Below are 27,861 nucleotides of genomic sequence, written 5' to 3' on the forward strand. Positions count from 1 at the left end.
TCTCTATGCCCCCAAACCAGGGAGTTATTTTTGAATTCCTGGCTTGTTGGCAAGTTTTGGTTGAATAAAAAAAAAGATTTACAACCAAATAAAGCCTCCTGTAAGCTGATAGAGGCTACCTAATAGCCTATCTTAGCCATTATTTGGCACCTCCATGAACTTTTATTATGCTTGTGTTGCTCTCCAAGTCTTCATACTTTTGGCTGTTGCTCATGAGTAAGAAAGGTTCCAGAATAAACTCATTACATGTTCAATATTTTTAAAGTTATTGTTTAAATATAACTGGATTCAAAAGCAGTGTTTGTTTGTCCCTTTCTGTTCTTTGGTTGTGATCCCTAAATCAGTGTAAATCTGACTGTTAAATCAAAGTCATGTCTCCTTCAGGATGTTTAATCAAGTTTAATCAGCTGGCTTGCAACATTATTTCAGGAGTCAGACCCAGGAGTGCAGAGAATGGAAACATCTTGACAAATAATGCTTTAAGAGCAATTCCATTTGCATATAACTTTAAATGACTGAAAATCTTTAATCAATATATAAGTTGCTTACAATGACATTTTCTTTCACTTGTGCAAACATTTGTGGGTATGAGAGATGTCCTAAAGGTTTACATTGCACTTTTGGTGCACCATCAAGCAGAAAGACTTGTGCAGTACAGTTCAAGGCAGTGTAAAATGAAAGTCTTTGTGTGGAGCCATATTCAGATCCATCTGGTGCTTCCACTACACATAGAATAGATTAATTATATACTAAATCCAAAATATTTCCCAAATGGCACTCACTTGACACAGCAACATGCAAATCACTTGTGGTTTTATTTGAGATCCAGCAAAAGTTATCCACAGTGAGGCTAGTACAGCTGCACGGGTGCCCTGAAACCTAAGGGAGTCAGGCTCTGAGCCAGATGGATGAAAGCTTTATTGTATAGTCTAGTGAATGTGCAGGGCAAAACTATTCTTTAGGTATACAGTAGGGCAATCAAAAAAAGATGAGTTTTCTGTGACTAGAGTTAATAGCATTCATACCTCAATAGCCTGCACAGCAGGTACCCCTGTATTTTGCATTGTGATGACTTACTCTATGTTGCTAGATTTCATATAATGAATACTATACTGGGAGGTGGGACTTCATGGAAGGGGTTTTAGAATGAGTTTTTACTAAGAAGATATATTTCTGAGAAAATAACATAAGGTGAAGAAATTAAGAGACATAAATAGTAACTGAATTCTGAGAGAAGGGAAGTTTGATTTTTTTTCCAGTCTTTATTTTCATATAGAAGAAAAATCTAGGATGAAATATAGTTTGATACCCCAGCAGTGGGCTTTGGTAAAATGGCCAGTCAACATACCACCTACTGTACTGGCCAACTAAAATAGTTTTCAATATAAGGTGCAAAGAAAGGTTATTGTCAGATCTTTTAGCAGCTTTTCATTTTCAGTAGTTTCTAATTATTTATTAAATGTAATTACTGTTGCAAGCAACACATGCCTGTCCCTTTCTGTTCACTGAACTACTTCTTAAGACACTTAAAACCATCTTGCTTACGTCCAGCCAAGCCTTCAGTTCCCACTGTAACTTGCATTTTCTGCCCTTAATAGACCTGTGAATAAGCATTCAAGTGACTGTGGGAATTGGAGCCTTGGCTGAAGGATCACTGACATTTGCTGTCACAGTCAGGAAAAGTTGTGCAGAGAATATACATGGGCAGATAGATTCGGTTTCTATGTTTAGAAAGAACTTTGAAATGTAAATACAGGTATAGGACCCATTATCCAGAATGCTCGGGACCAAGGGTATTCCGGATAAGGGGTCTTTCCGTAATTTGGATCTCAATACCTTAAGTCTACTAAAAAATCAATAAAACATTAATTAAACCCAATAGGATTGTTTTGCATCCAATAAGGATTAATTATATCTTAGTTGGAATCAATTACAAGGTTCTGTTTTATTTCTACATAGAAAAAGGAAATCAGTTTTAAAATTCGGAATTATTTGATTAAAATGGAGTCTATGGGAGACAGGCATTCCGTAATTTGGAGCTTTCTGGATAAAGGGTTTCCGGATAAGGGGTCTGATACCTGTATATTAATTATTGTGTATTGGATAGTTAGATTTCTTTGTTTTTTGTTTGTGGATTGCCCTTTATCTTAAAGAAGACGAGAAGTGAAAATGTTTTGTAAATTGCCATAAATTTAAGATTCGTTTAACCTTTATTATACATTATAAATGGCACTCTGTGATACAATAATGCCTTTTAATGGTCAGTAATGGTGTAACCTGCCATTGAGTAATGTTTTTATACAGACACTATGGTATGTTATTATTCACTATATTATCCTTTGTGTATTTAACAGCCCATACAGCACCGTAAGTTTTGATGCTCAAAATGTGTGTTATGGATAATAATGGTTTCCTAAAACTGTTAATTACATGGTACACTGTAATCCAGCCCTGGGAGATCTTTAAACAGCAGAAAGTGTTTATTATGATACAATGCCATCTAGTGTCAATATGACATAAAATATTCTTTAAAAAATGTCTATTTTGCTACAGAAAACCTACATAGAGATATTTATTTTTACAGGCACAGCTTATTGCTCAGTCGATTGGCCAGGCTTTCAGTGTAGCCTATCAGGAATTTTTACGAGCAAATGGAATTAATCCAGAAGACCTCAGTCAAAAAGAATACAGTGACATCATCAATACCCAAGAAATGTACAATGATGACCTCATACATTTTTCAAATTCAGCAAACTGTAAAGAGGTACAGTAATTAGCCATGTGTGTGTTGCGCTAACAGTCTGTGCATTATACAAATGTTCATATTTTTCTTTAATAGCTGCAAGTGGAAAAGCTCAAAGGTGAAATCTTAGGCGTGGTAATAGTGGAGTCTGGATGGGGATCTATTCTACCCACTGTCATTCTGGCTAATATGATGAATGGAGGGCCAGCGGCACGTTCTGGAAAACTCAGTATTGGAGATCAGATCATGTCCATCAATGGGACGAGTTTAGTTGGTCTTCCTCTAGCAACTTGTCAAGGGATTATTAAGGTATCGTAATCCAATGAAGAATCTTCTGTATGTACACAACAGAAGTCTGTATCCTTTAGTACTAGCAATATAATGGTCAGAAAATAGCTAATGAAAATTAGCTTTACTTTAAAGGTTAATGTACAGGAGAGCTAATCATAATGCTTCTCACTCTGTAAATACATTATTATTAAGAATTTGTGGGAAACCCTATTTTTTTTTAGTATAATTTTTGTTACATACATACAGTTAGCCACTTTATTATATTATATTATTTAAATGAATTCTGACACACCTTCTTGGGGGAGGATTAATGGAGGCGGCCTCTGGGTGCAGTCATTGCAAATCCGGTGTGGGTATTTATGGCTTTTTTGTATATAGTATGGTATGGCCAAAAATGCTTTTGCTTTAATTCTTTCCTATATAAATAAAAATGCTGAGCTCATTGAAGTTCATTTCAGGCACTGTTTAATGAGTATGTTATAACTGGAATATAGTCATTTAAATTGTTTAAAATTAGTAATGGTTGTATATTGAACAATTATGTAATTAAGGGCTAATATGGCTGTACTGTAAAATATTGATCTTGTTTGATACATTCAGTGTGGATTTATTTTTACAGGGCCTTAAGAATCAAACACAATTAAAACTGAACATAGTGAGTTGTCCACCTGTTACTACAGTCCTCATTAAACGACCTGACCTTAAATACCAGCTGGGATTCAGTGTACAGAATGGAATAGTAAGTACCTTTCATCATGCATGGGTGCTTTTTAATGTCACATACCATATAGATACATATAAATTCTCTACTTATGTTTTCAATACAGTGACAAAAGGACCAATAACGGGACTTATACTAATGTCTTTTATAATTATTGAAATGTATTTTTAGAAGAATGTGTTGTAATGTAAGGTTTTATTTACTCATCTGATTTGTATGTATGTATGTATGTATGCAATGAGTGAAAAAAACATAGACAATAGCTTGCTAAAACTTTTCATCTGCAGATATATATATATATATATATATATATATATATATATATATATATATATATATAATACAGTATATAGTCTAAAGTAAGTGATATTAGATTATATTTTATATATATATATATATATATATATATATCAAAATAAAACAGCCAGCACCAAGGGTCTTTGTGTTTCAAAAAATCTCTCGTGTATTAAAATTGCATGTACAACCGACGTTTCCCCCAAAAGGGACCGAAACGTCGGTTGTACATGCAATTTTAATACACGAGAGATTTTTTGAAACACAAAGACCCTTGGTGCTGGCTGTTTTATTTTGATATTTATATGATATCCCGTGCACAGGGGCAACTGCAGAGCAGCAGATTTTGGAGTGTGGTGCTGTCGTGTGGACTGTTTTATATATATATATATATATATATATATTATATATATGGTTGAGGAAAGACTAGAGTCATTAGTGCTATCAGACTGCTCAAGGGCCTGTGTAATCAGAAAGGCCTTCCTGGAAAAATAATGTGTTTAAGTGAAAGCAAAGATAACTCAAGACCTGAAGAGGTGTAACTGATTGATAAAGGGAAAAAGGTATCTCACTGAGTTCCTATTTAGAGAGCCTTGGGTTGATTTCCATGGCAGCTTGCTTGAGTTTTGGGACAGTCACTTAATAATACACAGCAGGAAGGAATAAAGGCAACAAAGGAATGTTATTAAAACTTGCTTTTTAACTTGTTTATTAATGACCTGGAGGAGGGCATAGACAGTACTGTTTCTATTTTTGCTGATGACACTAAATTGTGCAAAACTATAAGTTCCATGCAGGATGCTGCCGCTTTGCAGAGCGATTTGACAAAATTAGATAACTGGGCAGCAAACTGGAAAATGAGGTTCAATGTTGATAAGTGCAAAGTTATGCACTTTGGTAGAAATAATATAAACGCAAACTATCTACTGAATGGTGGTGTGTTGGGGGTTTCCTTAATGGAGAAGGATCTAGGGGTTTTTGTTGATAACAAGTTGTCTAATGCCAGGCAGTGTCATTCTGTGGCTACTAAAGCAAATAAAGTGCTGTCTTGTATAAAAAAGGGCATTGACTCAAGGGATGAGAACATAATTTTGCCCCTTTATAGGTCCCTGGTAAGGCCTCACCTTGAGTATGCAGTGCAGTTTTGGGCTCCAGTCCTTAAGAAGGATATTAATGAGCTGGAGAGAGTGCAGAGACGTGCAACTAAACTGGTTAAGGGGATGGAAGATTTAAACTATGAGGTGAGACTGTCGAGGTTAGGGTTGTTTTCTCTGGAAAAGAGGCGCTTGCGAGGGGACATGATTACTCTGTACAAGTACATTAGAGGGGATTATAGGCAGATGGGGGATGTTCTTTTTTCCCATAAAAACAATCAGCGCACCAGAGGTCACCCCTTTAGATTAGAGGAAAGGAGCTTCCATTTGAAGCAGCGTAGGTGGTTTTTCACGGTGAGGGCAGTGAGGCTGTGGAATGCCCTTCCTAGTGATGTGGTAATGGCAGATTCTGTTAATGCCTTTAAGAGGGGCCTGGATGAGTTCTTGAACAATCAGAATATCCAAGGCTATTGTGATACTAATATCTACAGTTAGTACTAGTGGTTGTATATATAGTGTATGTATGTGAGTGTATAGATTGGTAGGTGTGGGTTAGGTGTGCTGGGTTTACTTGGATGGGTTGAACTTGATGGACACTGGTCTTTTTTCAACCCTATGTAACTATATATACATAAAAGCATAATGCAGGATGTATTCTAATACAAGACAATGTCACTAGTTGTGTGAGTAAGCATGCACATTTCAACAATAAGACTGCTAACAGAAATGGGGAATCTTGAGCTATTCCTTTGGTGGTGCTGGATCAAATATGCTTAAAATGGTGTTTATGTGTTTAATATTAGTATAGTATTATTTACTGCCTTCCACATTGCATAGCTATCTGTGTTAGGCCCCCCCCCCAATGATTGTAATCACTTACCTGATACCCTGGGCTGGTGCTCCTGTTAGCAGGAAACTGTACCGGTCCGGGGTACTAGTCAGCATTCCTTCTATTTTCATGATCCCAACGCATGTGCAGTAGAGTGAAGACGACTTTTTTGTTAAAGTTCTGCTTTTCACTAAGCTGCACATGTGCAAGTGCCATTTTCTGCTGACAGGAGCACTGGCACTAGAATATTGATTTGTTCGTATTTGTGTCAGGATTGGTGTCAGCGGTTTAAAGTGTGTGGTAACCATCACTAAATAAAATTAATCTTTATTTTAATTTAATAATTATATGCTGAAGGGTAGGTACACATAAATTGAGTCTTATGAAATGCATTGAAGTGCATCATGAGATTTAAATATATTTAATTTAACCAAATATAAAACCCAAAGAATGGATTAAATGAAGCCAAAGCTTAATTCATTTTAATAATTTATAATTATAACCATTCTTGCCTCTTTTAAAACATGAACACCATCTAGTGGAGGGATTGTGAAATCACACAAGGCTAATAAAAGCATGAGATCAAATCTGAACAGGATTTTTACCATGTTAGCCAATAGATCTGAAGGAACAAATCTGTTGCTTTGGACACACAAATGCATTTTTATTCTTGTAATGAAATGTTTATATCATAATTGAAGATTGTAATGTTTGAAAGTATTCAGTTTTTCATGTACACCGTACTATTGTAACATGATAAGATCTATTTTAACATATCATTAATGAAGCATATATTTAGTAACGGTACTATGCTTTGTTCTTATTGGTTTCGTTTCTTGCATTCCTATTTACTATTGGAACTAATTTAAGTATTGCAAAAAATTGTATTTTTCTCTAAAAAACCTGACAGTGCTGCTACTTTAATGCTATTTAACGTTTTGGTTAAAAATAACTGGGAAATTGAGCCCTTTTGGGTGCAGGATACAGACAGACAATTAGGCACTGTTTAAAAATCTCCAGGCATCGCCACATAAAAATGACATAGTTATCAAGTCGTGAGTGCGTACCTCTGTGTAAAAGCATGAATGTAAGCAAATGCCTGAAAATGCTATGGGGAAAATATGGCGTTCATCCATCATTATGTTTGACACATTTTTTTCCAGAGCGACTTTCACTGGAACTTGTAAAATAATGAAGTGGTGTAAAATAACGGCATCAAATGTGGCATTTGGGCAGCGTAAAATATTTTACATAGATTTTTTTTTTTTACACAGAATGATAAATAGGCTCCTTAAGGTACAATAAGAGATGGGTATTAAGATGTGAGTGTCAGAAGCAGTACTACATGAAACAAGATACACTTTAGGTAGGCTCATTCCTCAATTGGGTATAAAATCTAGATTGAGATTGATCATCCAAAAGGTATTTTCCCAACACCCTATACCTGCATCTGTACCTCATCTGTGAGGCTTGTCTTGTGGTGTGCAATTTTCATGGTTCTGGATTTATATTTTATTTATTGCTTTTATGTAATGGCTGAAATAAAGGAATTATACCCCTTTCAGTAACATCTTGTTTTGTATAATATAGAAGTGCAGACAGTGCACACCAAGGCCAAGGTTACTCAGGGGTTATTAACGCTACTGAAATTCTTCTGTAGTGTAACAGGGTTGCCACCTGTATAGTTTTGACCTGGACAGGTGAGTGCAGAAGCATTTTGTCTAAGGCTATGTGTTACCATTCAGTGCCATTGGTTACTGCTAGGTTGAACCTATGAGTGGTGGTGGTATGCTTGACTGAATTGGCTTTTAATGTTTGTGTGATGTACAATTGACATAGTCAACAAATTATCCTTTGCAGTTTAATTCTGCTTCTGCTATTTAATTAACTTGTGATATTACAGTTCCTTTGTACCTGGACAGGAGCACAGGGGGGAGCATAGAAAACCCAGTATTTTGCCATGGCTGCTAGTGCTGATCATCTCTTTTATGTTTGAGTTGTACAAGTGTGTGCTGTGAAATCATTTTTGAACATGCAGAAGACTTCTTTTAAGATCAATTCTATAGTATCCATTATGTTGTTCTAAACCAGGCCATGGTGTGTGTTTCTAAAAATAAGGATGGAGAATAGGTGGAGGGTATTTTTTATGTTGGAGGTGCTTATTAAAACATTTTTACACAGATACTCCAGGGTCCATACAATTTAGGCTTAGCTTTCCCAAGCCTTCACTAAAGGCTTACAAAGGGAAATAATATTAATAAAGTATTATGTTTTCATCTATTTTTTAATTTTGCTCACAGCAGGGCAATTGATTTTAGTAAAGGGCATCTACAGTCAAATGTAATCTTGTAAATGAAAAATAGAAAATAAGAAAGAGAACGCTGCTTATGTTATACTTGCTTAGATACAATCTGTTTTTGCCTCCATATTTTACCACTGATCCATTTACTGCAGCGTTTTTCAACCACTGTTCCGCGGCACACTAGTGTGCCGCGAGATGTTGCCTGGTGTGCCGTAGGCAGGGCACCAATGTACTAGGGGGGCACTGCTCTTGGCACCAATGTACTAGGGGGGCACTGCTGCTGGGCACCAATGTACTAGGGGGGCACTGCTCTTGGCACCAATGTACTAGGGGGGCACTGCTGCTGGGCACCAATGTACTAGGGGGGCACTGCTGCTGGGCACCAATGTACTAGGGGGGCACTGCTGCTGGGCACCAATGTACTAGGGGGGCACTGCTGCTGGGCACCAATGTACTAGGGGGGCACTGCTGCTGGGCACAGAGTTAAATTTTTTAACATTTTCTAATGGTGGTGTGCCTCGTGATTTTTTTCATGAAACAAGTGTGCCTTTGCCCAAAAAAGGTTGAAAAACACTGATTTACTGAATAGGTTACTTGTCACCTAGTACATAAAACTGAGCTACAGGGACAGGATATCTATAATAATGGAAGAAAAATATTTCTATGCACAGTATGATAAAGGGACACGCATAATAATTTCCATCCCTTCATAGAGAAATCATTTTCTGTAGTTATTACTTCAATAACAGCATCCACTTATAAACATGCAGAAATGAGAGGCATGCTGCACGCTTGCATTAGCCTCTAACAAATCTTTGCTTTCATTGGAGATGAAAGTGTGTAAATGGTTAGAAGCAGATCATAAAATTCATCAGAAATGCTATATTCATCAGATTAATACTAAACAAACACTGACATTTCCAGCAACAGCTGTTTTACAGAAAATCTGTTTCAAATAAAGCTAAGAACAAGCTCCCTATTCATGGCTCCCAATGCAATATTTGCCCTGCTACTCCAGGTTATACAGTCTGTCATATTTATTTTTCATTTTCACAAATACACCAAGATTAAGTGTAAGTCTGTAGCTAATTGCTATCCCACTACCATTAAAATTGTATTATATATATTAAAAGTCCAGGAATGGTGCACACAGAAAACTCCAGGTACTGCCTGAGTGCATGGTTAACATTACATAATTAGTAAGCCCAAACAAACTGCACTCACAGGACTTGTATGATGCAAAAAAATTGGTGTTTAATTCAACGTTTCGGCTTAGACTCATGCCATCTTCAGGACACATACTGTATATATATATATATATATATATATATATAGGTCATGCCCAGACTGGCAATTTGTGGATTCTGACAAATGCCAAAGGCAGGGGTGGGCTAAACCCACTGGGTGCTCTAGACAACCTGGCTGGCCACCTCGCCATTGCACCCAGCCCCCTGCATAAGCACACGCAAAGAAGTATACTCATGCACAGTGATGTTGTGGGGTTAGGTGTTCCATGTAATGACAAGCGGCGGGGACAAGATAGCATGCACTAGGGGTAGGCAGGAGAGGTACCTGCCTTGCGCCTCCCCCATCATTACGCTCTATGCTTCTGCCTATCCCTAGTTCCGGCCCTGGCCAGAGGGGCTGCTGTAGGATGCCACAAGGAACCACAGATGCCCAGGAACTGTGACCAATATAAAGATGTTTGGGCTCTGTGTACTTGGAATGCCAGGGCCTATTTTGGTTTGATGGTGCCCCCGTTATTATCTGTAGTAGGAATAACTTTTTGTCCATCATATATGAAAAAATGCTTTCAAATATATGTTTCTTTTTATATGCTACTATTCGTACACAGCAAGCACAATTTTTCTGAACAGTTAAGTCTCTGCATATCCTACGCACTTGTGGCTTGATATTCTAGAAAAAAATGGATTATTGCAGTAACAATAATTGCATAAAAATATAGCAATTACACTTGTTGAATTATCCTTTTCTGTCCATTTCCTAATGGTCTCTTACCAAGGGAGATATGATGTTCCATGCTTCATTTCCTAAACTACTTAAATATTTTCTTCCAGCATAAAAATAACACTATGTGCCACTTATGTTCCTTCAGAAACCAGTAGATGGTAGACTTCAGCAACATAATCAGAATGGTATGCTGGGCCACAATGCGATGTGCATCACTGAGTTCTGAATCATTCTCTGGCTTTTATTGGTATTTGTTAGTATTCATGGGCAGCACAGTTTAGTGCTCTGTAAGTAGAATGTCTCAGAACATTTCTGACAGCTGGAGCATGACTGTAGTGTTTGCTGCATTAGCTGAAGAGGCTTACGCATAGTTGATCGTCAGGTTTCATGATACTCACCCATTATGAAACTGTTATGAAAACCCATGGAGATGCCAGACAGCAGAGAGAAACCTGTTGTTTGGCTGTTATAGAGAAGCTTTTACAATACAGAAGAAAAATACTTTGCATTTAGAAAATCTTTTTCAATGCAAGCTACAGAGTTACTGGTATATAGCAGACACATAATTGTTGGATAGCCTGACAAAGGCAGATTAGACTTAAAAACTTAGGAAATGATTATTTTGCTCAGTAAAGAGATGGCTGGGATTCATTTTTTCTTTCTGTGCCAAGCAGTTAGAAAAGAGATAATAAATGTAGACAAACAAGTCATTTTGAGCCTGGGTACTCATATTTATAAGTGTGTGCTGGCTTACATTGTATTTACTCAGCAAAGCTCTTTGAAAATATTGGTTTCTCAGCTAAGATGAGTATTTGTAATCATTTTGACTAAAGACTCATTACAAGGGAGTATATTTATCATGCTGTGTAAAAAGTGGAGTAAAACATTGTCGGTGATGTTGCTCATAGCAGCCAATCAGATGCTTTGCTTTGGTTTTCTAACTGTTGGAATCTAATTGCTGATTGGTTGCCCTGGGCAACATCACCGGTAAATCTTCACTCCACTTTTTACACAGCATGAAAAATATACACCAATGTGTTCCACCTGTCTTGCTCATGTTTTACTGGTAAGACCAAAGGCCAGTGCTACATTTAACCAGATACCTCTCCACTTGTCATCTTATACAACAGGTGTTTTTTTATTGAAAGATCATAATCTGCTGTTAATGACGGATTACAGTGCAGGGATTAGGATGTCCAAGCACTGGTAAAATATTTCAGGCTTAAGAACATATCATGCATTTTTGTGAATAGAGTAAAATATTAATGATGAGATACATTTTTTGATAGGTATGGATTTGGAGTTGGACATAAAAAAAGACACGCAACAAAAAAATGTGCGCTAAAAATACGCCTATAGAGAGTAAAAAAAAAATGATTTCTGCAAAATAGTAGTTCAGTAGCCCAGTTTTTGAAAGAGGCATGTGATTAAAAATAGAAACAAAACTGTTCTTTTAAAAAAATAGAGGCAAAGTGTCAGCACATATTTACTGTTGTGCTGGTTAAACTGAATTAAAAGAATCAAGCAATGGCACCTTATTATACTGTAGTGCAATATCTCACTGCCTAAAATATTCGTAGGAGCAAATTAAATCAGAAGAACTTAAAAAAGCATAGAAAAATAAGAGTTTGTGCTGTTCCTTGTGATGTGCGATTCTTTCTTACTTTATTAAAGGGGCTTCTGGGAAAAAGTACAGTCGTGCAATCTTAAGAGTGTAAACTGTGGGTCTCTTTAGGATCAATGTTTTAAGTTGCTTGACATTGTCCAAATGCTTGTTAATCATGATGGAAATAGCTAAATAAATACAAATGTTGAATGTTTACCTTTGGTTTTCCTTAGCTTCATGGAATAGTATTTTCAAGGGGATTCAGTCCCCCTGTCCATAGGATATACACTGTATGGTTGCTTAGTGGATTTGGTGAAACATGAAAATAATGTAAACACTATTATAAAATAACGAAATTCTAATGGAATTTTGCATTTCAGAACTGCCTCTAAATGTATTTGACAGCTGTAGATTCATAACTAAGTGTAAGAAAATGTTCCCTAAAAACTTTGGTGACCTATTTATAAGGTTTAGGCGTTGCAAGAACTGTGCTAGATAGTTTGCTGAAAGCCTAATCTGTGGATACCACTGCAAGTCATTTAACAGAACACTTGTATTCATGATTGACCCCCATTGTGCTTGTAAAAGTGCAGTATAATATTTATGAGGTGTTGTACAGTTATTTTTCTCCTTGATGTATTAAACATAGATTCTCTGTGATTAGCTCAGCGCGGCCACTTAGATTTCAGTTCTGCATTATAGTTTTTTAAACTGTAAAAAATGCACACAGGCTGGAAGCTCACATCTCTCAAGCTGATGCGTGGCACTGTGAGGAAGGGATAATTTGTCAGAATGTGTATAATTAACCATCTTCCACCTACATGTCATTTTCTCATTATGCATGCAGCTGCTAGTTATTTACTTGGCTTGTCACATGGCAGTAATTCTTTCTTTTTCTGGTTTCCTGCTTCATCTTGGCTTTGTGCAAAATGGCACTTCTGAGACAGAATCGCAGACGAACACTCAATAGTCTTTTCTTAGTGTGAAGCAGTTTGCAGTAGGGCTTTTGCTGTACCACTCATTTTAACTCTCCCCCCTGTTGTGCACAAAGAAAATGAGTTTACTTGAAAAAATATTGTATATAAATGCAAAGGCTTCTGGGGATATTGCTTAACTGAACGGTTTATTTTCAGTCTAAAATAACACATTTTAATCATAGTAGCCATTTTGTAGCAAAATGGCCGAAAATTGGTCTGTTTAGGGACCCAGTGTTTTTTAGTTTCAATCATTTTTATTGGGATTTTTAAACATTATAGCCAAATAAAGGCATTAAAATATTTTCAAACATTAATATTTACATTATGCAGAAAAATAATCTGCAGTACAAATAATAACAGCCGTTGAAAACTTATACATTCAGTATTGGTCAACATATGATAAAATATGATATAATATAATTTAATATTGTTGGTTAAGAAATTTGTTATGTACACGTATATTTATACCCGTATACGTGCAAAACGTGTATAAACTGACACTACTGAGATCCTAGGGGTCGCATCCATCTAAGGATTGATTGAACATAGTCAAGCTGTATCATTAAGAAATTTTGCTTCACCAAAAATATAGAGCAATATTTTACTATAATAAATTGATATATCCCAATAAGGAAGTATACATATAGTAAAAACTATAACTACAATTACACCTAATACTACAACTAATGAAGGGACCCAGTGTTTTAACATTGATTACACTGGTCTAAATATATGAACATCAAAGGCCTGCCAGATCCCTAAGTAACCTAAAGTACTTGCTCAGCTAAGTGCTGCAACAGTGAACTGGTGCCTTTAAAGGGCAGTTTGACCCAAATGTGTAGTCAAAACAAGCACAGGCCCAACTGTTTAGTGAATAAGTTGAATATTTTGCCCTTATGGAACCAGAATGATGATTGTCATGATCTCCACTATAAAATAACCACAGAAATGCCAAATTTTGAAAACACTGCCAGCAAACAAAGGGCACATTTAATGTAAATTATTTTCATGCTTGTAAAATGTGATCAGTATGAAGGATAAAAACCATAAGACTTTTAACTAGCAGTTTGCAATCTTCAAATTGATCTAAGCCAATAGGATTGCTAGTTCTGAGTAGAGATGTAGCGAACTGTTCGCCGGCGAACTAATTCGCGCGAACATCGGGTGTTCGCAAGTCCGCAAATTCGCGAACTTTTCGTGATGTTCGCAATTTGGGTTCGCCGGCACCGAAAAAATCGCAAAACTTACGATAACGTTACGAATGCTCCGAAAAAGTCGCAAAACTTACGATAACGTTACGAATGCTCCGAAAAAGTCGCAAAACTTACGATAACGTTACGAATGCTCCGAAAAAGTCGCAAAACTTACGATAACGTTACGAATGCTCCGAAAAAGTCGCAAAACTTACGATAACGTTACGAATGCTCCGAAAAAGTCGCAAAACTTACGATAACGTTACGAATGCTCCGAAAAAGTCGCAAAACTTACGATAACGGTACGACTGCTCCGAAAAAGTCGCAAAACTTACGATAACGTTACGAATGCTCCGAAAAAGTCGCAAAACTTACGATAACGTTACGAATGCTCCGAAAAAGTCGCAAAACTTACGATAACGTTACGAATGCTCCGAAAAAGTCGCAAAACTTACGATAACGTTACGAATGCTCCGAAAAAGTCGCAAAACTTACGATAACGTTACGAATGCTCCGAAAAAGTCGCAAAACTTACGATAACTTTACGAAAGCGCCGGAAATTACGAAAAAGTCGCAAAATTACCGATCATTTCGAAAAACGGCGTGTGTCAATTTTTCAGAGAAGTTTTTGCCCTTGATCCCCCTCCTGCATGCCACTGTCCAGGTCATGGCACCCTTTAAACAACTTTAAAATCAGTTTTCTGGCCAGAAATGGCTTTTCTAGGTTTTAAAGTTCGCCTTCCCATTGAAGTCTATGGGGTTCGCAAAGTTCGCGAATATTCGCAATTTTTTTTTGAGGTTCGCTACATCGCTAGTTCTGAGTAGGTGTCAGATCAATTTAGCTAGTATGAAGTACTTTTTCTTATCCTAATTGCCACTACTGTAAAAATATAAACTAAACATGTATTTCCCTTCTGAAGATGATTTAAAAATATAATTCTATTATATTTATATGTAATTCTTGCTCTTTTAGTCCAGGTCTCCTTTAGGACTGGAGGCTTAATAGGATTGTAACTAGTATCACCTACCCAAATAGTATTTTTGGTTTCAGATTGGTGAGAATCTGTAATATCTATCCATATCCTGCATCCTGTGTCTTTGCAGAATACTAGAATCTATTTAAAATCACCTGATAAAACCTAGATTCTAGTCAGAAATGATCCTGAAGTAGTGTACAATACTTGCACAAATCTTTTTTTCCAAGTTACAGATACTGTAGGTGATGCACAATAGCTAGATTGGTCTGTTGACATCAACATAGCTCTTTTTTAGAAGTTGATTATAGTTTTTCAGTTTGTTTGGTTTAATGCTGTACTATGTCAAAAGGGAATGGGCGCAAGTTATCTCCTGTGACAAAGGCTCAGCCACTGGGATTGCTCTTTTAGCTCAGTGGTAGTCATCTTAAAATGAAAGCTGAAGATTGCCAGTGTGATTCTGTACTTCTGTTCTTGCTGCAGGCACAGTGAGAATTATCCGCCCCACACTGCCTCAGTCAAAATCTATTGCCAAGTGCTCACAGCTGTGTTAGGGAAAACAACTTTAGCTCAATTCCTAATCGCCAATGTATAAAACTCATGTATGCAGAAGTTTGTTTTTGAGATGCACATGATTTTTTGTAGGTTTATATGACATATTGTAGAATGCAAACCCATAGCCCAACACTCTCAGTATGAATAAAGTTGTAACTGAGCAAGGACTACTTTGGATTTTAGTAGCTTTAAATGATTGTTTTGTTTAGGTTTTAATGTGAGAATGTACTATAAGAGTGGCTTTAGAAGGCCGGAGGATAGGAATCAGATAATGTATATAGTAAGGTAAGCATAGGTGTGCTATGTATTGATGTATCAGCATTGCCCATAGTAAATGTGCTTAACGTGGTCACTTAAGGGTATAAGGGGCTTGCAATTTTTTAATACATATGTTTAAACTTTTTTGTCCAGATCCTGCTGCAAGGATACCACATCCTGAATGGAATGAATTGTCCGGCATAGTTTTGTGTCATCTGCAAACATACATAGGGTACAATGACCTCTCCTAAGTCATTAAGGAACAAATTAAATAAAAGTGACCCAATCCTGCTGCACCCTACTAACAACCCTCCTCCAAGTAGAGAATGTACATTTGACAAAATTCTTTAGACATTTTTTTTTATCCATGCAAAAAACAACATTACAAAGACCAATAGACTTTAGTTTAGAAAGCAGTCATTTATGCAGCATTGTATTAAATGCTTTGGCAAACTCCAAGTGGATCATATCTACTGCAACCCTACTGTCCAACTTTCTACTTAATCATTAAAATCTATTATATTTGTTAGACACAATGGGGCAGATCTATCAAAATGTGAGATTAGAGTTTACCACAGAAAACTCACCCACTTTTTATTCATTCCTATGGGATTTTTAGAAGTGTATTTATCAATGGGTAATAGAGTTCACTATTTAATAAATGTACTACTGAAAATCCCATAGGAATGAATAGTGGGTGAGTTTTTCTGTGGTGAGCTCACATTTTGATAAATCTAAATATAAACAAACGTTCCCATGGAGGATCTTACATGACATGAGCAACGTCGGATCTTGACCCGGCTTTCTCCCAACCCTAACCCCTTTACCTCTTTTACTTACCATCCCCAATAAACACACGGACACCAATTCTTGGGATAAAATGGCCGCAGAACATTTATTAATAACAACCAAAGTTTGTTAGTAATTTATTTTAAACATAATACAAATGTTTGTATAACAAACAACCAACTTTGAATAACCATAAACCGTAACAAGCCAATAACTGCGCAGCGCAACTGGCGCCGCCAGCTGCCCTTCTAGCCCGGAACCACCTACCCAACAAAACTCACCTCCTGATCCACTTTCTTACCCCTGAGGTTCCAGGCATGCCAGCCCCAATTAACTATTAAACTCCCTTCCTAACCCAACCATTATTTTCCCCCAATTCATTCACCCTGCCAACAACAACTCGTTGCCTCCACCTCTATAGGGAGGGAGGGTGGGCGTTTTACTATGCTGCCCAAAATGGATAGAGAAGCGGGAACGGTTTTCAGTATTTATACCTGTACTACAAATCCACCAATCACCTACAACTGGGAGTGGCTATGTCTGCCCTACGGCTCTGTCATGCCCCTGCTTCCCTACGTTTCCCTATGAGTCATTGGGCTACTGGACCACTGTTTACTACATGTAAACTAATATTTGAAATCAGTTTTTTTCTTTATTCAGTAGTACTTATGGAAAAGTGCTTTGAATAAACAAATCCTACTGTTCCTTTAATTTAAATGCAGTTTAATATCCCTGTAAAGAGAAGAAAATTGTTTCCTCTAAGCGCACAGACTGAAATCTCTTAGAAAACTTTGCTGATGTCTAGGTTAGTGTTGCTCTAGTGCTTTCCATTTTCAGCTACATTAGCCTTGAAGAGTCCTACTTTGCAGCTGAGAAATACATGTTACCTCCTTGTTTGAGATATATTAGTATATCATCTATAATGTGTTAATTTACATAGCAATAGCTGGGTCAATGTACTCGCTTAATTTTGGACAAAAGGCTACTAGTGATGAGTGAAATTCTGTTGCCACAAAAAAGCACATAGACCCAGCGTATTTACATTTATTTTGTAGTTATTTTTTTCAAAAATGAAACTATCCCCCCCCCCCCAAAAAAAACAGAATCTGTAGAAGCAATATGCATCCACGGTGGTGGGGTTTTGATTACTAGATGCCCTGCTTTAGAGCTGCAGCAAGTAAAAGGCCATCTCCACTGTACACTGTTGGGCTGCCATAAGGCTGCTGTTTTTATCTGCTAGAATGACAAGTTGGTGAAGATACTTTAATTGACCTCTATTATGGTTTAATCAACATTGTTCATCAAAAATATCCTAAAGGGGAAGTAAAAGAAAAATGATACATATCCATATATCCAGTATTTGCAAGTGGAATGTTTCTTGATATGATTTTATTACTTTTTTGTAAGCATTATTTTATTTTGATTTATACAAAACCAACAAACTAAACACTAAATATATAAAATACATTCTGAATATATGAAGAAATATAAAATGTGCAGCAATTTAATTATATTAATAGATCCTGACAGCCATTCATAAAAACAATTGTCAAAGCACCTTCTATTTGTACATCAAAACTACCTATCCCTTTCCCATATCTAACACCATAATCATCAGTACAAGGGTGTGCTTCAGATTTTTGTTTTGTTACCTATACACTGCTTTAAAAGCTCCGCCTCTTCACAGATACAAATGCAAATAGAGGGGTTAATAATTTAGCTACTGACAGAATTACAGAATTAAGTTTGATTTTTCGATTGTTTTTCAATGGTAGGGTTACTGTACCAATAGCCGTAAGTTTAAGTGAAAGAAAATCATCAGAACCATTGTAAGCAACAGATCATACTGTAGGTTAAAAGCTGTAGTACAAACTGCACCAAATATATTATGAAAAGCAACATATAAGATTTTAAATTTAAAATAACCTGCTTAGGTTGTCTAAAATAACTAGTGATTATCTTTTATGGTATATATTTCATTATTGAATATGTTTCATAGTTTCCAAAGACATACTGCTGACATACATCAACAGTTTTCATTTGAATAGCATTAGTAACATTTTCTACTGACATTATTCCTATTTTTTGTGAATGAAACTTACCATTGAAGAATATTGTATACTAATTTATAAGTACAAACTTTAATTGAAATGAAAGGGTTTTTAAAGGTGGCCCAAGAGTTATTACTGCTACCTTGCAGCTCTCCATGACATGAGTTGCACTAATTTTGTATTTTCCCTTGGTTGTGTGGTTTTCCTCTGCATGCTCCATTTTTCTCCAACAGTAAAAAAAACATACTTTCAGACAATAGGGTTGATTCACTAAAGGTTGATAAGCGTTATTGCATGCTTTTTTGCGTTAAAATTGACGCAAAAAAAGCGCGATTCGCTACAGTATTATCGCATGCGTTAAGTCGCATATGGCGTGCATTAAATAGCGTGCCACCTAATGTAATAATTTTAACGCATTGCGTTAATTCTTGCGCAGAAATAATACTAACGCATGATTCACAAACACTAAATATCGCATTAGTCTGTGCGAAAATTAACACCTACTTGAGGCAGGCAGTAATTATAGAAAAGTACAGTTCATGAGCTTTTGGCAACACAATATGGACTTTGCAGTGTGATTTAATCAAGTAGTCTTCGCGACTTAAATAATGCAAACAGCATCACGTCTAAATTAACGCAAGTATCCTTTTAGTGAATCGTGTGTTAAGACGCGAAAAATAAGATTCGATAACATTTTTAACACATGCTATAAATAGCGCTTGTTTTAACGCACCTTACTGAATCAGCCCTAATGGCTTTTGACTAAATGGACATTAGTGTGCTTGTGTGTGTGCCTGTGTGCCGGTGGCAGGGAAATGGACAACTCCACCAGCACTGATAAGTAATCAGACTAATGTGCCAGGGCTATAAAAATTGCAATACCACAAAATCAATATTATCCGTTACCGGATCTTTCATTCATCTTTCAGATCTGCAGCCTCATGAGGGGTGGAATAGCAGAGAGAGGTGGAGTCAGAGTCGGACACAGAATCATTGAGATCAATGGACAAAGTGTTGTTGCTACTGCCCATGAGAAAATTGTCCAAGCACTATCTAATTCCGTGGGAGAGGTAAGACTATATGAAGGTGATGGCAAGGTGTAAGTTTAGTATGGTCCTACATGAGAGTTGAGCATATAAATATTTTATTTTCTATAATATTACATTTAGGGGTAGATGTATCAAAGTCGAATGAGTACGAATTAGAATAAATTAACATTTTTTCTAATTTATAGAACTTTGTGTTATTTCTACAATATTTTCGTTAAATTCCGTGACTTTTTCATACTGTGTGTCAATTTGTGCGACAAAGTCGTATTTGTCGCAACGACTACGAAAGTTTCGGAAACTGCTCAAATGATTGAGTTTTTCAAACAGGCACAAGAAATGAGTAAAACATTTTTACTATGAGGATAAAAACTAAGAAATATAACATAAGGTTTCTAAAGAGCAATTAAATCGGACAGAAAATTCCGATTGAAGTCCAAGCAATGATAGGAAAAATAAGGCAAATAGGAACTAGTCAAGAAAAATGTCTTCATTAGATATAGAAGGAATGATTGTAATTTTTTACTTTTTTAGTAGGGTTCTTAGTACAAGCATTAGTAATATTCTCAAACGAGCATATGCTTTCAGATATGATTTGTCCCCAAGCATATTTGTGGCATATATATATTTGAAATATGTACAATATCTTTTTGTTGATGAATTGATAAATACTGTTTTGGTCTGCAGACTTTTATTTCTATTAACATGGAAATTACTTTTATTGCATTCCCCATTAGACTATAATCTCCACTAATATAGGGACAAATGACTATGATGACCATATTCTAAAAAGCACTGTGTAACATGGCTGTGATAAGTAAATCATGAAAATTCCAATAATCCATTTGTCAAATGTTTTTTTTAAGATATTTAATTGGAAAGTCTTTGACATGGTATTTCTTTTAGCAGCATTGTGTAACCTGAGGCTTTAAACATTGTTTGGATGATTTATTGATGAGTTTAATTGATACTCAAAAGCAAATGAAGGAAAAAGGTTGTTACAAAAAAAAATCTTTTCATTCCCAGGTCTTATTCCTCCTGCTCTTTATTGTATGTTTCAGTGTGATAAGAGCAACTGAGTGAGGTTACTGTCACTTTATATTCATGTTTTGATTTATATATTCAGTGAAATCAATAGGTGGCATGGCAGCATTTACACGCATACAATGAGCGAATACAGATGTATCTTTTATTAAAACAACACATAACAATGTGCTTGTGTCTTTATTATCAGTAGCAGCCACAGCCTGTGTGCAACATAGACTTCTGAGATAATCTAACAATTGGCTTAATCTCAGAATGCCCTCAAATGGTAAACCTGTTGCTGAATTTTGGGTGATTCTATTGATCTCATATATGCCATAAAGAGAGAGGATTATTTTTAGAAGTCTAAAGGTGGCCATACACATAGCAATTACGATCTTTCCTTTGATCATTGGTCGTAGGTAGCGATGAGCAAATCTGTCCCATTTTGCCAAAAAACTGCAAAAAAATTTGTGAAACGGCAAAAATGTTGCGCGTTTCTTTGGTGCATGCATTATTTTTTTGACGTGGCACCAATTTTTTGATGTGTATAAAAAAGAAATATGCGTGCATCAAAAACGCGCCCAACAATTGTTTTTGCCTCTGACAACACTTTTTTGTTGTGCAAGAATTTTTCTGTCAAATTTTTTTGCCCGTTTTGTGAAAAAATCTGCCAATGGCAAAACGTGGAAATTTGCAGCAAATTCAAGCCTGGCAAATTATTTCAGCCATCACTAGTCACCTTCAACTACAAAAAATCTTTTAACCGATCACCATGATGACCAATATCCGCAGCCTTTGTGATATCGGTTGCCTCATCGATCCGCTACACATGCACCAAATATTGTATGAAGATAATATCGGTGCATGTATGGCCAGCTTTACACACATACACACCATGGGTGTATGCTTTTTATTTTGTTTTTTACCAGTGCATACCATACGGTATACATGCCAGAAAGGCATATTTAAGCAAATTCCAGAATACAAATATAGTGCTATTACTACCTGTTATTTTAGAACATGGAACTTTTGGGAAATGTGATTTTTTTTTATTTCCACCACTTTTTCTACAGATTCACATGAAGACTATGCCAGCAGCAATGTTCAGGCTTCTTACTGGACAGGAAACACCACTCTACATATAAGAGGAAGCAGCCATTACCATCTGTAAAACATTTGCAGGCAAGATCAATAAATCTGCACTTCAAAGAGACACCGTGCATATATATATTTTTTTTCATTTCAAACAAGGATGCAAGAAATCTCCATGGCCGATTGATACTGCCTTTCTCCCCCTTGCTTTTTGCCAAAGGCGACACCCAGTTCTGAGCAAATTCAACATTAACAAAGACAATCTGTAAATCGCTGAGTAAGACAGTTAAAACTCTTTACACATCATGACGAGTTAAAATGATATTTATTTGTAATGTTAAGTAGTGTTAACGTGTATGTGTAGTATGTTATAATGGTGAGTGTGAGGGTGTGAGCCACGTGATGATGGATTAACAATGGACTTCACCAGAAAAAACAAATCCACTTCATATCAACTTCGGAAACTGCCCTCTTATGATGGTTCCGTAAAACAAAGGCATTGTGTACATTCAATAATTTATAATGTTTTATATGATCATTAGCAAACTAAAAGATATTTAACCTTCTTGTTTTCATGTATTGCTGTATGTAATACCTTCATGGACCACTAAATTGCACACAGAAGAGCTACATTTCATTTTCTATTCATTTGTATTGTACTTTCAAAGCATTCATACATGACATTCTTTGAGATGTTATCAATAAAAGGTATTACTACTTGCAACCTCTAAAATATCCTCTAGGACTCAGCAATAATTAGGGCTATTTAAGGTAGCTATGTATTTGTAAATTGAAAAATGTCTAGGGCAGCAACTAGTGGCAGGATCTAAGGATCTAATATTTCACCTATGTTATATTTTTTGGTTTATAATAGAGACAAACAAGAGGCAAACATTTTCCAACCATTGGCAAAACCACATCAAATAAGACCTCCTTTAGTCTATTGCAGAAGACAGATGGCTGCATTTGGGGTAACACATCGCTATTATCTTTTCTGAGACAGAGGGTACAGTTAAATTAGTTTGCTTCAATTACTTTTAAAAATATTTGTTGTTGTTTTTTTTTTTTTTAGATGTTTTGGTCATTTCTAACCAGTCTACAAAAGAAGACAAATGGGGGAAGAGTAAAGGGATGACTTCTTTTAGATTGGCATATGTAAAATAAGGGACAAGGAAGTAAGGGATTCAAAGATGCTTAGAATCATGTTATTCTCTAGTCAGTTTTGCAGCTTTGTGTTGCTCTCTGTGTAAAATATTAGTTGTAGTGGATTTTAGGGCTACATCATTCACTGTTATCTGAGGGTTGTTCTGATGTGTTTAGGATTGTTCCATTTAAGGCAGATAACACTTCAATCTAACAAATGCAAATAAAAAGATAATTATGTTTTTTTGTGGAAGGGAGGAGAGGTGGATACAGAAGTGGCAGTAAAGGACTTAACATCTTAGAACCAGCTTTGTGCTGTCTCTGGAGCTCTTTCAGAAATATGTAATGACTTTTTTAGAGAAAGGTTTAGCTAGATTATTTGGGAAGCTTGAAGCAAAATACCATAACTAAGGAGATAAGATGAGGGGTCTGCTGTGGAGATGTTTTGTTGAAATATTCCATTTCAAGCCCATTTTTTCCTCAAGCACAAAATAGCAGAAACCGCTTATGCCATTCTTATGAAGGAAAAATATATTTTTTTGCATCAGATGGTATACAGCAAGCAAGATTTCATATTTAATGGTCTACACTTCATTGCAGAAGGGGAATAAACATGAGTAGCTTCAAGAGAGTAGATTTAGGAAAATAAATCTTTATCGCTATTCTGCTTCCTAAAACACTAAAATGTAAAAAAGGAAAACACTGGCAAATATAAAAAGTCTAGAATCCATCTCTTGGCCTCGGTGTTCATGCTGCATCATGGCCAAAGAAGGCATCTTCTCCAGTAGATCATTTCTGAGACCTGTGCTTTGCTAGAAGAAAGTAGGTTAACTTTTGAAGCCCAGGTGAAGCTTTGACTATGCAGAACATATGGCAGTACCTAAAAAACACAGTTTAAAGCAAAGTAAATATAATGGTTTTCCACTTAATGCACCACATTCACACTCCAGCTTCCATTGTGCTATTGTTATCATTTATTGAAGAACCCCCCCAAAATAATCAAAATACCCAGGTGCATTGCATCTAATACACGTGAGTGCCTGCATTCTTTTAAATAGTATTTAAACATTAGATTAATAGATTGCAAACCTGAATATCAAACATTAGATTAATAAATACCATACCTGTATCTCAAAATCTCATTCACATTCTAGTTACAATTGAAAGCCCAAATATTGTCATTCAACAAGCCACTATTTGCTCTCGAAAGAAGAGAAAATGTGAAAGTTTTTAACTGCGTTACCATTACAAAATATGAACCAGCATTTCACTGAATCTAACTATAAGGATGTTTTATCTAGTTCTATAAGCTTTAAAGGAGTAGGAAAGGTAAACACTAGGTAAGCTTTACCATAAAGGTCTATTTAAATACAGATGTACACAGTCACAAAACTACTGCTCTTCTGTGAAAAGAAACACAACATATCTTTCCTTCTGTTTACATGGTTCTCTGTATCAGACTTCCTTCTCTCCTTTCAGGGCACAGGCTTGAGGCTGCCCAACTTGGTCTTCTCTTCTCTTCCCCCCCTCCCTGCTGTAATCTGAGCTGAAAGCTGTTCCAGGCAACAGCCTGCAGGCAGGGAACTGATGTCAGACCAAGCTAAAATGGCAGCTGCTATCTTATGCAAACAGAGAGATCTTCTAGGACTGTTTGCTTGGCTATGGTATAGCCTTCTACACAATAAATATAGCGTTCTAGCTTGCACTATCGTGGCTAATCTATTGGCAATAAACTGTCTCAGTAGCTTTCTTTCTCCTTTAAAGTTAGGTGCCTAAAGCCAAAGGCTGTTCAAAGACTAATGGTCCATTCTGCTACATGAACTGCTGTGAAAAGCAAAGGTAGTGGAAGTGGAAAATATTTTACTATAAAGTAAGTGACTAAATCTACTGAATAACAATATAAGACTCTTCTTGTACACTGTCCATAACCACACTGTTCTACACTTTCCACAGTTTATCATTTAAATTATGGTATACAGAGGTTTTATTTGCATTTTCATGATGTAGCTACTGCCTATTCTTTTGATTATGCATATGCAGTTTTACATGTTTCTTTTTAAAACTGACATTGATTCATGGCTTACATAGAATGTAAATCCTTGCTGTTGATAGCAAAGTAGGGCAGGTTTAGCTTCTGAGCCATTTCACGTGGTTAACAACCCTTAAGACAAACTATGTTGAGCTGTTCTATTATCTATGAGAACATCTAAGCAGACAACAATATGGTATTTTGCACTTATATTTAGCAAAAACACAGAGCGCAGTGCTCTTTGTACATTATAAGCCATACCTGTTATAGAACAAAATTCAAAATAATCACCTAGCTTTGAATGAGGTCTATTTTTATTTTAACAAACTTGAAAAAGGAATTCCTTCAGTGTAAAAGAGAAAATATGGAATTACTTCCCACAACTAAACCGCGTGCTAGCAATATTTCTGATTTACAAATATGTATTGTGGTTGTAACACTTATCTCCACAGTAAAGTAATTGTCTAACAAATCTCTTGATTTTGATTTGAGTATAACTGTTTCTCAAATATTTAAAGGGGGTATAAACAGAAAAGTAAATTGTTGCCTTTTAAACAATATACTTGTAAACAGTTTTGCAGTGTACATTGTGAATATTTTTTTTAGTAATTTGTAAATTGAATGCAATATTTGTCCCTTTCTGTACCTCTGGTTATGATTCTGTAGTGTTAATTTACAGATGGCAGGGTAGGGTGCTGAGAGCAAACAATGCTGCTGTCATGGTTTTTGTACTTTGCACCCCTCCCCACCATCAATACCTCCAAAATGGAGCCCATTGACCTTCATTTAATATATGAATACAGTTCTCCCTGCATTCAGCTGTGCAGTATTCATTAGGAGCAGGTTGAGAAAGCACTTAGGCATACTCTCTCCCTCCCTTTACCATCCCTTAACTTTTGTGCTATGCATCCAGAGTGAAGTGCAGAGAGCCCCAGAGGCAAGAGTGTATATAGCAGCAGTCAATTCTCCTCCAGCCAAGACTCCATTTCCCACCTGCATATACTGTTGGCCTTGCATGGGGAGAGACTGATTTCAGTAGTAACTACATTCACAATCAAAATCTTCAAAACCAAATTTCTTGTTAGGATCGTTTATTAAAAAATACTTTTAATAATATTTTTGTTCATTATAAATATTTTGGGGGGGGGGGGTTCTGCATATGTAAAGCCATAGATTTTACTAACATCATTGAAAAAACTAGCGCATGATAGAACTAAATAACGGTTAGAACCCTGTACAGTGTTAAACCTCGAAATATTTTTGAGATCATATATAATCATCTTTCACGTGAAAGTGTTATGTTATCTAAACACACTTCAAATACAGTGGAGCTCATTTATCAATTTGTACCTGCGCAGTAATTCCTGGTAAGTTGGTAACCAATCAAAATTTCTGGTTACATTGTTCTACCTGCAGCTTGTTGAAAAATACCTAATTGTTGATAGGTTGGGTTAATAAATGAGCAGTGAGTGAATCATGAGACACAAGCTTTTTCTTGCTAACTATCCAAACCTAACAGGAACAAGAAGATATTTATGTAATAATATATGTAAAAATAAATCACATATACAGGCAGGAATTTCATTATTAGCATTGTCATATGAACTGTGTATGTGGGATTTGTACCAATACAAAACAACAGATATTATATAAGGAATATTAGACTTTCAGAAAATACCTTTTCTCATCAAGTTACAGGTCAGAAATAATTTCCGAAGTAGCTGTTCAGGGGAGACAGGTCAATGCATAACCAGGGAACACATGGAAATGGTTTTGCTGGCTCTGTGGTTTCGTCAGGTTGGTGGCACACCATAACCATAATCAGTGTTAGAATTTCATAGAAAGAAACCACTACATTGTGACATTGTGTTCCATTAAAAAAAAATAAATGTTGATTAATGTCTTGAATTTTTGGCTTGGACCTTGAAGCGTTTACACTGTGACTTAAGAAGCCTTACCATACAGTGATTAAGACATACTGAGTGCAGTATATTAAGGAGTGATTTATTTGTTGCATGCAGCTGCCGACTGTAGAAAGGGGATAAGCTCTAAGCTATCACTGTTAATAAATTTAATAACAATGAGCAACTGTTTGTTCATTATTTATGTATCTGACAAACGCACAGTACTGCTTTAAGTCAAGTATACCGTATGTGAAAGATGTGAATTATAGCTGTTTTTCCCAAAAGAATTGATTCTACTAACGCAACCTATTTTATTTTTCAATCCTTTTGCTCATAGATGTACTTCCATTTAAGCATATTAGAATGTGATCAACAAAAGCTTCCAGCTTTAAAGAGAATCACACACACTAACAGAATATTCATTCAGCTTCTCTATAAAAATGGCCCTGTACTGTAGAAAGGAATGATTTTCAATCAATATTTTTAAGAGTAACATGCAGCAGTAGATCCTGGTAAAGCACAGGTAAACGTGAGTTGGAAACAACAACATTGCATTTATTGTATATATAAGAACTCTATAATGTCTTAATAAAAACGATGCTTTTATTTCTAACCCCAGGCTTCTTTTTACGAAGCATTCTTTGTTTTACTACCTAATTACATGCTGCAATGAGAAGTCACTCATGTCTACTGAGATGTTTTAGTGCAATGTTCAACTGAGCTGTCACTTTGGTTTGCTGGAGCTGTTCTTGAATCTCAATGGCGAATCCACTGACGCCTTTGGAATATAGAACAAACCTTTTGTATGCTGCAATCCACAAAGCTTGTAGACTTGGTCAGGCACCATCCATGAGGTTGGTCACAGATCTAAAGAAACTGGATTTTGGGAAGATGCTCTAGTGACCTCCACTACATTTTAGGACTAACAGATCTGAAAGAAAACACGTTTCTAAATGCATAATAATAAGGTTGT

The 27,861-nt window shown here is 36.1% G+C and overlaps 1 protein-coding gene across 7 annotated transcripts in view; it reads left to right on the forward strand.

Annotated features, from left to right (window-relative positions):
* apba2 (amyloid beta (A4) precursor protein-binding, family A, member 2) overlaps positions 1–26,892 on the forward strand; it is a 158,168-nt gene extending 131,276 nt beyond the window's left edge. For all 7 annotated transcript variants that reach the window (XM_031899155.1, XM_031899157.1, XM_018092413.2 and 4 more), the window contains 5 exons: positions 2,585–2,764; positions 2,840–3,052; positions 3,654–3,773; positions 19,578–19,718; positions 21,794–26,892. In XM_031899155.1, the coding sequence (XP_031755015.1) occupies positions 2,585–2,764; positions 2,840–3,052; positions 3,654–3,773; positions 19,578–19,718; positions 21,794–21,865 (726 nt within the window). In that variant the 3' untranslated portion in view covers positions 21,866–26,892. The remainder of the gene's footprint in view (positions 1–2,584; positions 2,765–2,839; positions 3,053–3,653; positions 3,774–19,577; positions 19,719–21,793) is intronic.
* The last annotated feature ends 969 nt before the right edge of the window (positions 26,893–27,861 follow it).

This window comes from Xenopus tropicalis, chromosome 3 (genome assembly GCF_000004195.4).
Source record: "Xenopus tropicalis strain Nigerian chromosome 3, UCB_Xtro_10.0, whole genome shotgun sequence".
In the NCBI taxonomy this organism is placed as follows: domain Eukaryota; kingdom Metazoa; phylum Chordata; class Amphibia; order Anura; family Pipidae; genus Xenopus; species Xenopus tropicalis.